At 45.6% G+C, this 14854-nt stretch overlaps 1 protein-coding gene and 1 non-coding gene across 2 annotated transcripts; one reads left to right on the top strand and one right to left on the bottom strand.

Annotated features, from left to right (window-relative positions):
• Window positions 1–34: 34 nt before the first annotated feature.
• Trnac-gca (transfer RNA cysteine (anticodon GCA)) lies at window positions 35–106 on the bottom strand. Its single transcript has one exon. It is a non-coding gene; the product is annotated as a tRNA-Cys (tRNA).
• An 11341-nt stretch (window positions 107–11447) lies between these two features.
• Window positions 11448–14138, top strand: LOC126487251 (protein SEC13 homolog). The gene is given in 1 exon segment (XM_050119971.1): window positions 11448–14138. A coding segment is annotated over 1 exon segment (969 nt). The 5' UTR covers window positions 11448–12910; the 3' UTR covers window positions 13880–14138.
• The last annotated feature ends 716 nt before the right edge of the window (window positions 14139–14854 follow it).

Genomic DNA, 14854 nt, shown 5'->3' with positions numbered 1-14854 from the left:
TAGCTGATTCAGGTGGCCTAAAAGTAATAATATTAGGGGGCACCTGGATTTGAACCAGGGACCTCTTGATCTGCAGTCAAATGCTCTACCCCTGAGCTATACCCCCGTTATAACATAGCTTGTGATTAGCACTAATAACCAGGTAGCCTTCTCTCATTCTAAGACTATACTTTCAGGGATCATTTCTATAGTTCGTTACTAAGACTTTTAAGTATTGTGGTTCCCATTTCATCTTAGGCTTCCTTTGGTCTTGGTATAGACTGCAAGTTCTCCCTTCTCTGATCTTTGAGGGGATTCCCCCAAAGCCTCCTTTATCTGATCTAATGTTTTTCTCCCTTAGTACCATCTGGGGTTCCCACAATTCCCATCCAAATCCAGTGAATGGAGTTTTGGATTTTTTAAATCCATCTGCTCCTTTAGGGTCTTCTTGTACCATCCTGTGGCAAGTGTGTAGCCTGATCAGAGTCCCCACAGGGACTCAATGCCAGGGTAGGTATTTGACCAAAGGCAGCAGGCTGTACACCAGGCTACTGGCTCCCTCCCAGGAGGAGATTTCAAGAGCACAATGTATGGCCCCTGAGCTAGGGCTGAGGGGATCGTCTGGCAAAACTCTGGCCCCATGGCAGGACAAAACCCACTGAAGGAGCTGCTCCCAGAAGACACAGGATGACAATATGTCTGACCTCCCTGGCTTTGGTCCTGTGTTTCCATGCTCTCCTCTTGTTCCTCCTTTGGGAATGGGAATGTTTTCTGTGTGCTGCAGTACTGTGGAAGCACACAACTTGTATTTGATTTTACAGCTGAGGTTTGTCTTGGGTCTCAGAAGAGCCTTTGGCGGTGTGAACAGTGTTGGGCCTGTTAAGATTATGAAGTGGACTGACATGAGCCTGGAGGAGGCAGGGGCAGAAAAGATTTGGTGGACACATTATGGGTTTCAATCCTTGGTTCTCAGATTGCAGAGCTGTTTTGGGAGGCTGTGAGACACACAGGCTCTAACTGGACATCACAGGTCACTGGGAGATGGCTTGAAGGTTATCATTTGTCCCTGTCTCCAAGTCTCCTCTTTCTGCTTCCTGGTCTTCTCTGCTGCTCCTGCTGCTGTGACCTCCACCATGACTTCCTCAGTGTGGCAGACAGAAATAAGTCTTTCCTTCCTTAAGTGGTTCCTGGCAGGCATTCTGTCACCGGCATGAGAAAAGCATTGACCCAAGATCATTGGAATTATCTCCATCAGTCACTGGTTCTAAAAAGGCCATGGTGTTTATCATGGTGTCTACTAAAACGGAGGAGTTGAAATTCAGACATTTGAAGCTATTTGGCCATGAGCCAAGATAAATCCCTGGTTTCAACAGAGGAGAGGATTCAATAATTCTCTTAATTTTATGATTGTAAAACTTAAAATAAAAAATAGAACCAGTAAAAATCAGCATGGCTATACCCATCTGAGCTTGTGGTATCACAAGGTAGTCTCAGAGCTTACAATGGCGGACATCTAAGAGCCTGTAAATTTGTCAGCTGCCTCTGACACTGGCCTCTTCTGGGGCTGCTAAAGGTAAAAAGCATGGCCTGTGCTCAGGCACAGCAGGCCATGAGGGACAGCTGCCTGGTCCCAATTACCCAGGCAGGATGGCCAAGCAGTGGAGGGACGATGACTTGCACCCTGCTGTGTGGCCCAGCTTCAGCTAGGAGCCTACCCTGAGCCTGACAGCCAAGCTGTCTCAGAAAACAGCAGCTTCAGGCCAGTCAAGCTGGGAAAATGTAAATGAGCAAGTTAAGCCTGTCAGCTAGAAAGACTTACAACTTGGATTAGAAAGATAGCTTACAAACTTTTAATAAGGCATACAATGGCTAAAACCTTATTTAAAATATCTTACAGGAGGTCTTGAGATACTAAGTAAAATTCTTAAAGGGAGCGGTGATCCGAATTTCACTAGACAGCTTACAAAAGCTGCCAGACAGGTACTCATGCAGGTGGAGTCTGCTATACAGAAACAGCAAGTACATTATATCAACTATGATCAGCCTTGGTGAAACTTACTCCTACAGCAGTGTTATGGCAAAATGGTCTGCTTCTATGACTTTACCTTCCCATTTCTCTAGTTAACATATTAAACCCTTATTTTGAAGCAGTAGCTTGCTTAACACAAGAGAGCCGGATGGAATCTAGGAGATATTTTGGCAGACAACAGAACCTGCTATGATCAATGCAACAGATTGATTATTTCAAAATAACGATTTTTGGGCAATTGTGTTTGCTCAATTTGAAGGTCAGATTAATAATCTTTTCCCAGGTGATCAATTGCTGCAATTTGCACAGCGATATTCCTTTATTTTCCCTAAAGTTGTATCAAAAGATCCCTTAAATGATAATGTAATGTAATGCTAAGTTTTACAGGTGGTTCTTCCAATGAGAGAGCTGCATATGTTGTTGATGGTAAAAAGAATGTGGAGCCTGCCCACAGCTCCTTGAAAACATAACTTCAAAAAACAAAAATGGGAAAATAAAAAATACCACATAATTCCATAAGTCATGCCATTTTTATGGATGCCCATGAGCAATCTGCAGTGGACAGATTCTGGCATGATGACACCAAGGCGACCTTTGCTAAGGAAGGTGAACAGACCCTTGCACTAGATTATAAAAAGGACCCGACCCTGTGTTAATTTGGGGTCAAGGATGTGTTTGTACTTTTTTCACAGAAAACAAAAAGCTAAATGAGATGACTACACACACAGCAGAGAAGTGCTGACCCTGATGACATCACAGCCACTGACCATGCCACAAAAGAACTGAAAACAGGTTTCTAATTCCATGACCCACCATGCGGCTGGCCGAGGAAAGGGATACCTGAATCAGTGTTCCTGACTCACTACAACTTGCTGCAGTCTGAGAACAGAGAGAAGATCGTGGTGACGATGGGTAATTCCCAGTCTCTTGATGGACTTGCTATACAAACTTCCAGACCCAGTAAGTCTGTTTCCCTTGGAGCTGGACTGGAAACTCAGACTGAACATTTGACGGTTTTTCTCTTTGGGACACAGAGCTCATTTTGCCAGTATGGTATTCAATCTGCTGTTGAAATATAAACCTAAGAACTGAGACCTCAATTTTCCCCTCAGGGGAAAAAGGAATCATTACAAGGAGTGGCTGAAGCCCCTCTTGAAATATGAGGAGGGTAGCCCAAGGATTTTTTTTTTTTCTGCTGCTGCTCAGAGACTGGGATAATTACTTAAAAGCAGAATTACAACTGGACTCTCACCTATCAGAGAAACTTTTTCTTTTCTTTTGATGAGAATAGATTTAAGGGAATTGTGATATGACAAATTGTGTGTTTATTGTTAGTTTCCACTCTAGAATTATGGTATTGACCGGTTAATGTAACTGCTTTTGTTCACCATAATACATTAAGAAAAGTTTGACATTTCCAATGAGTTCATGGATTTGACATATTTGATAAGAAATTTAAATTTTAATATAGCAGAAATTGTTTTAAAAAACCACTCTAGACCAATTAAAAAGGGCATTCCCAACCCTGGTGGTCCTCAGCTGCTTTAATTAAGAGACTGTAGTCATAGGAGCATGTATTTTCACAAAGCGTTATCTCTCTTAATGAAACATTGGCTCAGAGACACAGAGCCTAGAGGTACTTTCCCCCTTAGCCCTTTGCTTACAGATGTTGACAGTCAGAGACAGGTTTGATTCCTTTTCCTCCCAGGCACCTAAGACACGAACATGTATGGTTAAAATACATGTGTCGAAGACCGTTAAGTTTGGGAAACAGAAGTGTTCACCGAAGGCACATGCGATCATCTGTCCTGTTGCAGAAGCACAGGCTTTATTAAAATTAATAAAAGGGAGGAATTGTGGAGGCCCAAAAATGTAAGCCTACTTCCACCGTGCCTGATGGTCAGAGAGTTTGGGAGTTGCTCAAAATGGCTGACAAGCATAACTGCATGTCCCAACTCAGGATGTGACTACTTGGTTCTTTTGACATTAAAACAGCTCATACAAGTAGATCCATTCCATCCTGACAGATGGTCAGGTACTTATGCTCCTTCTTTTGTAATTATGAGGTCACCTGGGGAATGGCTGCCTTCAAGATACGTAGTCTAGGGTAGCCCTACTGCCTAAACAACAGAATGCTAATAATTTGATGTCTCAAAGTGTTAAAGCAATTAACTGTTTGAGCTGTCCTTTGTATCATGTTAATAAAGTTTTTGTTACCTTCTTCCCCCTTTTGAATTGGGTATAAAAGCATACGGAAAAATAAATGTGGGTGATTTCAGTATTAACTGGAAGTTTCTCCTGGTACTATTCTATGGTTTCTGTTTTTATTATTTTTATGTGTCTTTGTGTACTTTACTAATATTTCTAAATCCCTATGCCCCCTACCCTCGTAAGAGTTGTTTTTGTCGACGCTGGTCCCCGACATATGGCAGCTCAATGTGGTGCAGTCTACGACACAGAATAGATGCTCTTCAAAGCTTCCAGGCCCCAGTCAAAAGTAGCTCATGAACCGGTCCCAAAACAGGAAGCAGGCTCCCCTGTCAGAAGCCTGCCCTCTGAGCTCTCCCAGTCAGCTCACCTGGGCCACAGAGCAGCCTGGACGAGTCAGGCTGAGCCACGGGAGCACAGGCTGTGGGGTCTACTCAGGAGCTTTCTAACAAGGAAATCATGTATTTTTTTTTTATCATGTCCTGAATTTTAATTAAAGCTGGATTTAAAAGGGATGAACTAATTCATTTGGTAGAGGAAATGATAAGACAGAGTAGCATCCAGGCTGTGGTGAGGTTAATGCTGCCTGCTCTTACCTAGGTTTACAGTGAGGAAGCTAAACCACAGAGTGAAGAGATGCAAACAAAACAATAAAGACCCTTCTAGTTTGGTCTAGTATGAACACACTTAGTTTCAGACAGAACAAGGGCAGACAAAGCAGCCATGTTGTTAAAGAGGTTAGAACCACTGAAGAGCAGGAACACTAAAGGGCAACCAACTGCTTACCAATTGAATTTGCAGGTAGAGTACTGCAAACTTTGTGAAAAACCCCTGGCTGAGGAAATCCTAGGGGAGAACCTTCTATTGGACCATGCTGTCAAAACTTCCTTCTAAGTATTTATGTCTTGTCTTTGGTTGGAAAAGATTTTTTGCTCCCCTATCCCCAGTAGGCAGATGTTACTGCAGAGATTCATAACTGGTCAAAGTGCCAAGAATAAGAATTTAGAGTGTTCAGCCCTAAATGGTATATCTATCTCAGCCCCTCCCACCCCCAAGGCTCAGGGATCATTATGGAAGAAGAGGCAGAAATAATGTAGGAGCGGAGGATGGGGAACTGTGAAATGTTCCCTGGGCATGACAAGATCATGGCACTTATGAACTTATAGAAACTGTGGGTACCTGCATAAGGTCAAGTCAGTCAGAATCCAGCATGGCTCGAGAAGGGGCTTCTGAGGAGCTATTGACAGTTGATGGAAATTGTGGAAGGGAGGAAGAATCACTTTACTCTGGTGGTGTGGACTCAGGTAGGTTGCCTGTTCTCTAGTAGATGGCCCCATACTTATTTGCATCCAGGGAGCACTAATCAGATTCTATTAGTGACTATAAAATCAAAGAAGAGGGCACGAAGTTGGGAAGGGACATGTTGGTGGTGATCTAAAGGGAGTTGGAAGGGAGTAGATATGATCAAAATACATTGTAAGCATGTATAGAATTCTCAAAGAATAAATAAAATAGTTTTATACAAACAAGAAGGCATCTATTTTTGCAGTGAAACTATAGGAAAAGTGGTTGAAAGGCAGGACATTGCTGCTCACAGGTTTCCAGATATAAAACTGAAGACTCATTGGCAAGATTTCCTACAGCAGAGAAAACCAATGTGGTGTTCTGCTGGCAAAGGACTGCCTCTGGAAGTTAGCGAACTGGACTCAGGAAATTCTGGTCCTAGGAGGGCCCAGCTGCCACTCAAGTTACAGTAGAGCTTGACATCATCCATGGTTCTAATTTTTGGGGCATGAAGAAGGCAAGAGTTATAGGATCATGGAAGCTTGCACCCATAAGGAAAGGAAAGAGTTTTTAAGGTCAGCCTTTGAGACTAGGCGATATATAGCATGGTCAAATCTCTGAAGGCATTCTCTGAGAAGCTGAGCCATGAAGCTCTGAAGATGAAGCCTAAGCTGCAACAGAGATACTAGGATATTAGAGTTGCCAGGAACATTGGATGTCTGTCAGGGAAGCCTGCAGGCACTGAGCAGAGCTGGTCCAATAGAGGCCATGCATGCTATAAAAAATAAGGTTATGGTTGGAAAGAGGAACCTATTGCAGCCCTGGTATTGCCACCATGTGCCCTAGATGCTAGATATGGGCTGTGGCATCTACCATCAGTCCTGTGGAGTTTAGAGCTTGCTGTCTCCCTCACTTTCGAAATGACAGTGTTTACTTTGTGACATTGTGATTAGAAACGTGCTAATTTCTTTTCTCATTTTACAGAGACTCACACCTGTGAGGCTGCATCTGCACTTGGACTCTCGAATGATATTAGAATCATTTAGACTTTAGAGAGTCTTGATCTTGGAAAAGGCACTTTGCATTATACAATGATCCTGAATCCTGAGGCAAGAGTTGAATGTTATGGTTGGGATTTCAATTGTCCTTCATGGGCTCATGATTTGAATACTTGGTTCCCAGCTCATGGTACTGTTTTTTTAGGACCTTTTGGATATGGGGTCTAGTTGGCAGAAACAGGCCTTTGAAGTTTATACCTGTTCTGGTTCTTGCCTTGCTGCTCATTTCCTGCTCCATCCTGCTGTGAGGGGCCTGTCATGTGCTCCTGTCTCCATGAACTCTGCCATGCCTTTCCCACCATGAAGAACTGAACCCCCTGAATCCATGAGACCACTTAAGTATTCCCTCCCTTAAGCTAGTTTAGTCAGATGAAATGGTCACAGCGACACAAAAGGAACTGATACAGGATAGAAATGATGCCAAAGCAATAGACAATACCTTAAATCTGTTTGCCAGGGTGACTCACACCAGCTCAATAGACCATGACAGCTCCTGAACATGCTCAAGCATATACTAGAGGCAGGGGATGGAAGCAGCTCCGACAGCGTGGTTACCAGGCAAAGCAGCAGTCCCAGGTGGTGTATCACTCAAAGAATAGGATATACTGGCAAAAGAAGGAATTTGTTTAGTTGATTCATTACCAAACTGTTCAGAGATGTCACAGTCTCTTCATCTGTCAGAGAACCCATGAACCCCCAAGGACAGTAAAGAACATCATCCCAAAGTAGCCAATGTTGTCCCTCAAACCCCTCTGGAGGGGGTGAGACAGAAAATGTAGAAACAGCGTTTTCTTATGGGGTGTTCTGAGGTTCCCCAAAGCACTGGATCTCTACAAATTTCGTGAGGTGCTAGATCTCTAGTCATCCCAACATGCTGTAGGCACCTCCCCTCAGCACAGCTGTCAGGTAAGTGGATGGAGGAGGCTTTGGGGAATCTAATGGGAACATCTATAGAGCATGACTGGATATTATGATGGCGTTTGTTTAAAGTTTAGATCCTTCAGCCATCAAAGAACACAGTCTTTGACATCTTTCAAATGTGGGGATAAAAAAGAGTCAGTACTGTTGATTTGATGAGTAAGTTATAGTCAACAGTCTGTCCCCTGGCTTCCTGCCCCCAGAGTCTAGAGAGTCTCTCTACATTATGCTAGGAAATCCCTCACATCTTAGCTACGTTTGAATTGACCACCTGTGGATCCAGATCTGTCTCACTCCACTGAACAAAGGATTTTTAATTGTCCCCGCTGTGACATTTTAAGCATGAGGGTAATTGCGTATAGCCTAATGCTGATTAGACTTATTTAAATTTACACTCTTCTAACTTCATACAGTTTGTAAAAGTCCCCTCTACACATGCTCTCTCTAATTCACTGATGTCAATTAGCTCGCTAAAATGGTTTCAGAACATCTGCCGCTCACAGAAGTTGGAGCAGAATGCAGTTGGAGGCAACTGGAGCACTGAGGTCTCTGACTGAGGTCTCCAAGTGTGAGGCAATTTCCTACTGCAAAGCAAGTCCCCAGCACACCTGGCTGGCCTTCAGACAGAAGGGGCTATTTTGGCTGATAGGGCAATAATACAGAGCTGTGGGTTTGGGTAAGACTTGAGTCGTCCCAATGCTCTCATAAATCCACATGGCCATCCCTGAAGTTCCACATTCTTAATCATTGCCTTTTTGTCAGCAAGGAAAGTGAAACCATGAAAGCTATAGATGCTCTCAATACAGACATCTGTGGAAACACAGAAGTAGCCATTGACAGGACTATGAGTTCTTGGCATAATATGGAAGACTGATGGCCTAGATTCATGAAGTAGGCAGGACACAAGGAAGGCAGGTGTCAGCAAGCCACTGGGGCTGCTCACTCAATACTGCCTCAGTCTTTGGCCCTTGTTATTACTGAGCTCTGCCTCTTTTGGAACGACTCCTCTGCACCACCTAGGTTTAATTAGGAGCACACGGTGGGACGAACTTAAGACGATTGCATTAGGTAACTTATGTGGCCCTCTCGGAGAGGCCACCACACAACTGTGTTGTCCGTCAAAGCATGTTTTGTTTGTGATATATATTTTAATCGGTAGACTTTGAGTAAATCCTACTACGCTCCATAGGTGGGTGGGTCTCCCGCACCAGCAATTAGACGCCTTAGGAGGAAAACCCTAGGGAAGGATGAGGTCAGCCTGCTGGCTGGAGATGACCCCATCTTCCTGTCACCTCCTGCTTTGCAAACATGAGACTTGTTCTCTCTACAGCTGTGTGAGTCACTTCTTAAAATCCCAGGTGGTGGCAGTGGTGGTGTGTAATCCCAGCACTCTGGAGACAGAGGCAGGTGGAGATCTGTGAGTTCAAGGCCAGTCTGGTCTACAGAGCTAGTTCCAAAGACAGCCAGGGTTACACAGAGAATCCCTGCCTCAAACTGCCTGCCAAAATCCTCGCTGCACAAATACACACACACTCACATTCATGCCCTATCAGGTCTGTTTGCTCTGGACAGCCATGGCTAACACGCTCACACAGCAATTCGCCACCACTGTCTTCTGTAACCAGATGCAGGATCCTGTCTCCACCTAGACTGAGCCAGTGAGGAAATGGCCCCTGGTCCAGTGGTTTTAACTCAGACTCAAGATATTTTGTACATTGAGGGAAAAGGATAGGCACCTAAACTTGAACCAGGGACCTATTGATCTATCAAATGCTTTACCTGAGTTGCACCCTTGCTTTAGTGAAGTCTCCCACTAGCACCTATCCATCCACGACACCACACCCAGACTACAATGTACTTAGACTCCATTGGCTGCTCGGAGGGCTCTGAGGACTGGAAAGTCTCTGTGCTGCAATCTGTTCTTTTCTCCCCACCTTACTTAGCTGCCAAGACCCCTCCATCTCGGGGTGTGGTGAGGGCACCTGCCTTTGGAAGGTGTACCCTGCTGTGATTTTTCCTCCCAGTCCACATGTGGTCGGGGCAGCAGCTGTTGGAGAAAGTCTATATGAACCACCTACACTGCCTGTTCTCTTAGAAACTGCACAACCTCGGGAGCTGCTCCTTACTCACACGAGCGTTCATTCCCAACACTCAGAGCTCCACAGGTCCTGCTCCCTGTCATCTAGGTTGCAGAAACAGACAGTAAAACATTTTTCTTGTTCTTCAGAGTTTTATCACAAATAGGAGACAAAGCCATGGACTAAAGTATTTCCACAGATATGGGAGGCTAAGCAGGACCCCCTGAGGGCTGCAAGTAAGAAGAACCCTGTAGGAGGTTAGGGTGAGCTGCCTGGGGGTGATAAGGAAGAGCTACCAGAGGGAGTGAGCTCCATGGTCACTAACCAAAGGACAGTTGTGCAACAGTGTGAGTACACGTGACCTGGATGGGTCTCATAACCTGCTCTTTGTTGGCTCCTACCAGAGGTAAGGACACAGACCAGGCCTGAGAAGAACTTAAAACACAAAAGGGTACAGTTCAGTGGGGCATTCTGGGAAGTGTAGGTAAGGTGACTCTCTGTTAATGACTACCTCAGGTATCTGTTCTATGGTATCCAAAACAGATTCAGGCAAGGGGGCACATGGATTTGAAGCAGTAACCTCTTGATCTGCAGTCAAATGCTCTATATACCCTTGAGCTATCCTCCCACCTTCCTGATTGTGTCTCATAGACATTCTAAACCTTCAGGACGACTCCCTGGATGTCACACCCCTGATACACTCACTTGCCAGTTCTAGACATTGTCAGCTTCTTTCTATGGGGCCCAGTTCTGAGCCACCTTGGCACAGCTGACTGCCATTTCCTCTGGACTGGTACCCACTTCCCTTCTGTGGTGGTCTGAATGAGAATGTCCCACAGGTCATATATTTGAATATTTGGTCCCCAGTTTGTGGGATCATTTGGCAAGGATTAGGACGTTCAGACTTGTTGGACCTTGTGTGTCACTGGGGCCCAGCCCATTGTGAGTGGGGCCACAGCTGGGCTGGTGATCCTGAGCGCTCTAGGAAGGCAGGCTGAGCTGGTCCGTTCATTCCCTGTCAACACAGACTCTTTAAAGCTATTTCTAAAACCTCTGTAATTTACATTCATCCTGTAACCCACATATACGCACGTACAATTATCGACATATTTACTACATGCTCTGTGATACGAGAGATAATATTAGTAATTAAGATTGCAATAAAAGAACAGATGTTCACCTCTGCCAGTCTACCAAAATAGATTGTTTTGAAAAAAAAAAAAAAAAAAAAAAAGAAGAAGAGAATGAAGAAGCAGTCTGAACGGGTCATGTGGAGCATCCCCCCCCCCCCACGGCCTCTACATCTACTCTTGCCTCCAGGTCCGCCCTCCCCACTTCTGTTTGAGCTCCTGTCCTGACTCCCCGATGACAAACAGTGATACAGCAGCATAAGCTAGGCAAGTCCTTTCCTCTCCAAGTTGTTTTGATCACGGTGTTTCAGCACAACATGGTAACCCTAACCAAGGCAGAAATTGGCACCAGGTTAGTGGGGTGTTGCTGTGACAGCCCTGACTGTTGATTTGGGGCAGACTGTAGAAGGACTTTGGAACTTTGTGCAAGAACAGCCATCTAGTGTTCAGAACTTTGTGAGCTGTTCTGTGGGAGCCTGGGAAAAAAAGAGTGTTGCTGTGAAAGGAACATCCAACCCCCAAAAGGGGTCACGGCCCACAGGTTGAGAACCACTGTTCTAGAGGGACTTCTGAGAGTTAAAGATTATCAAGGTTGATTGCTATTTTGAGTTGAGAATCGGTGGTTCTGGTCAGCTGGGCTAAATAAAGAATCAGCTGTGATTAACAAGCAACCACTGAAGTGAAACCTTTGCCCTGCTGGGAGTTGATCCTGGTCAGCTGGGACTGAGACTCTGGGGGAGGGGGGATAAGAGGAGAGCAGCAGCAGCGAGGTGAATTCTTTTGGGCAGTGTTTCCTCAGAGCCAGCACACAGAAGCAGTGTTCAGAGGTGGCCACGGCTGGACCTCACTCTGGAGAGCCGAGGAGAGGCTATGGTGAATGGGAAGAGCCAGGCACACCAGAGACCCCAGCCTTTTGGAGATGTCAGTACCATGGGACGACCACCAAGAACAGTAGCGGTGGGGGAGTGGAGCCAGCTGGAGCCCAGCAGACAAGCTGAGTGAGACGATCCTGACTGAGTCTCAGATATCGAGCAGTGAGCTATTCACACTGTTGTAGTTCTGTTTGGTTTTGTTCAGATTGCAACTGGGCCCTGGTTCGTCCCTTTGGAAGGAAGTATTTAGTTTATTTGTGATTGTTCAGGAGCCCATAGCTGGGAGACTCTAAACTTTTAAAAAAGAGATTTTGGAGTTTTACCAAGACTTTGGATTTTAAAAGAGAATGCATATTTTTAAATAAACATCTTTTAAAGTGTTTGAATGATTTTGTAACTTTTCAAATTTGTAAAATGTTTTATATTGTGATGTTCTTATTAATGTGTGATCTTGGGGGATGAACAAGAGAAGAAAGGTTGCTGCTTAATAGTGATGTGTTTTTGTGTCAAACTGACACGAGGTCAGTTGTGTTGTCTAGTTTTATGCCAATTTGACACAGCTAGATTCATAAAAGAGGAGGGACCTCAAATGAGAAAAGGCCTCCATAATATCTGTAGGGCTGTGGGGCATTTTTAAAAAATTAATGATTGATGTGGGAGGGCCCAACCCATTGTGTGTGGGGTCATCCTAGGCTGGTGGTCCTCGGTTCTATAAGAGAATAGGCTGAGCAAGCCTTTAAGCATCACCCTTCCGTGGCCTTCGCATTGACTTCCGCCTCCAGGTTCCTGCCCTGTTTGAGCTCTTGCCCCAGCTCCCTTCAATGATGGACTATGATGTGGAAGTGTGAGACAAACTCTCCCCAACTTGCTTGGCCATCATGTTTCATCATAGCAATAGTAACCTTGTTTCATGTCAAACTAGGGATATCGCCAGAGAACCCTGAAACAAGTTCCAGGCAAGAGCGGTGATCAGAGAGAGGCCTTTGTGGCGCACACCTTTAATCCCAGCACCCAGGAGGCAGAGGCAGGTGCATCTCTGTTTGAAGCCAGCCTGGTCTACATAAAGAGTTCTAGGTCAGCCAGGCATACATAGTGAGACCTGTCTAAAAATCAGAGGGGCGCACTGGAGCAATAAGGCTCTTGTTGCTCTTACAAAGGACCGAGGTTCCGTTCTCAGCCCCCACATGGCAGCTAACAGCCGATCTGACACCTTCTGTTCTCTGGCAGCCCTGCACACATGTGGTATACAGATGTACATGCTGACAAAACATCCAGATACATAAAATAAAAAGAATAAATCTCAAAGCGTTCAGTGCTGCCACGTCCGAGGCCGTGAGTCGCCGCTGCCACAGCTATGGTGTCAGTAATTAACACCGTGGACACCTCTCATGAGGACATGATTCATGATGCCCAGATGGACTATTATGGCACCCGCCTAGCAACCTGCTCCTCGGACAGGTCCGTCAAAATCTTTGATGTGCGAAACGGAGGGCAGATCCTCATTGCAGACCTCAGAGGACATGAAGGGTCAGTATGTCAGGTAGCCTGGGCCTACCCCATGTATGGCAACATCCTGGCTTCCTGTTCCTATGACTGGAAAGTCATTATCTGGAAGGAAGAAAACGGCACTTGGGAGAAGACTCATGAGCACTCGGGACACGACTCCTCGGTGAACTCTGTATGCTGGGCCACTCACGACTATGGCCTGATTTTGGCCTGTGGGAGCTCCAACAGGGCCATCTCCCTGCTGACCTATACAGGGGAAGGCCAGTGGGAAGTGAAGAAGATTAACAACGCTCACACGATCGGCTGTAACGCTGTCAGTTGGGCCCTTGTTGTTGTGCCTGGAAGCCTCATAGACCAACCATCAGGGCAGAAACCCAATTACATCAAGAAGTTTGCATCAGGTGGCTGTGACAACCTCATCAAGTTCTAGAGGGAGGAGGAAGACGGCCAGTGGAAGGAGGAACAGAAGGTAGAGGCACACAGTGACTGGGTTCGAGACGTTGCCTGGGCCCCGTCCATTGGCCTGCCTACCAGCACCATTGCCAGCTGCTCTCAGGACGGTCAAGTGTTTATTTGGACCTGCGATGATGCCTCAGGCAATATGTGGTCACCCAAAATCCTGCACAAGTTCAGTGATGTTGCATGGCACGTGAGCTGGTCCATCACAGCAAACATCCTGGCCGTGTCAGGTGGAGACAATAAGGTGACCTTATGGAAAGAGTCGGTGGATGGACAGTGGGTGTGCATCAGCGATGTCAACAAAGGCCAGGGTTCCGTGTCCGCCTCCATCACAGAGGGCCAACAGAATGAGCAGTGACAACACAGGCGGCCTGGTCTTCTTGTTTCCAGGACTGCCTATTCTAGAACAACATCCAAACAACTGGGAAGAAGGGTCCCAATGCTACCAAGATTCCACACCCAGGAGTGCCCACAGATGGAACACTGGGTGCTCACCTGCCTTACTGGGATTCCATGTTTGGTAACTTAATGTCCAGCTGAAAGTATTCATGTCAGGAACAAATGACTATTATTTTTAAATATTTTTGGCCATTTTTAACTATCTTTTGGTTCAAACTTTCAAAGCTAATAAAATCATATTACATAGAAAAAAAGAATAAATCTTAAAAAGTACGGTCTTTAAAGGAGTGCTGACCAGAGGGACTAGCAGTCAGAACACTGAATCAAAAGAGAGCATTGTCCCCTGGTGCCGTGGTTGGGGGTGGGAGCTCCCTTTGCCTGCTTTTGACGGGCTACTGGTGCGGTGCTGGTTGCTGGCCTATGCCAGCCAAAAACCCAGTTTAGGACTGGGGATACAACTTAGGGGTAGGGTGCCTTTCTAGGATGTGAAGTCTCCAGGCTCAATCCTCAGTACTATATAGGGAATCGTTGGAGAATTTTAAGTTTGTAGCACAGCAAGTAGCAGGTGAAGGTTCCCAGATCTGACCCAGTCGAGTTAAAACCCTTTTCCTGACAGGGGTTGCTCCTCAGCGCATTTCTCCTATCCTGTCAGTCACCTTTGTGCTTCTAAAGGATACCTAAAAGAGAGAGTGTAAAATAATGTATATTGACTCTGGTCCACATCTCAGAGGTTTCAGTCCATGGTCTGTGGTGAGATGGAGCACAGTGGTAGAGAGAGAGGATGTGAGGGGGGAGAGTGGTCCTCCTCACCACAGGCAGGAGCAGGGAAAGCCAGAAAGAGGCAGGACACAAGGAATAGCTTTCTAGTCCATGTCCCAATGGTCTACTCCCTCTCTGAAGCCCCATCTCCGAATGCCTAGCTTCATCAATAATA

The sequence above is a fragment of the Alexandromys fortis genome, unplaced genomic scaffold (assembly GCF_014885135.2).
Source record: "Alexandromys fortis isolate MF-2015 unplaced genomic scaffold, M_Fortis_MF-2015_v1.1 scaffold_177, whole genome shotgun sequence".
NCBI classification, from domain to species: domain Eukaryota; kingdom Metazoa; phylum Chordata; class Mammalia; order Rodentia; family Cricetidae; genus Alexandromys; species Alexandromys fortis.
This window is presented reverse-complemented; position numbering and strand designations above follow the sequence as displayed.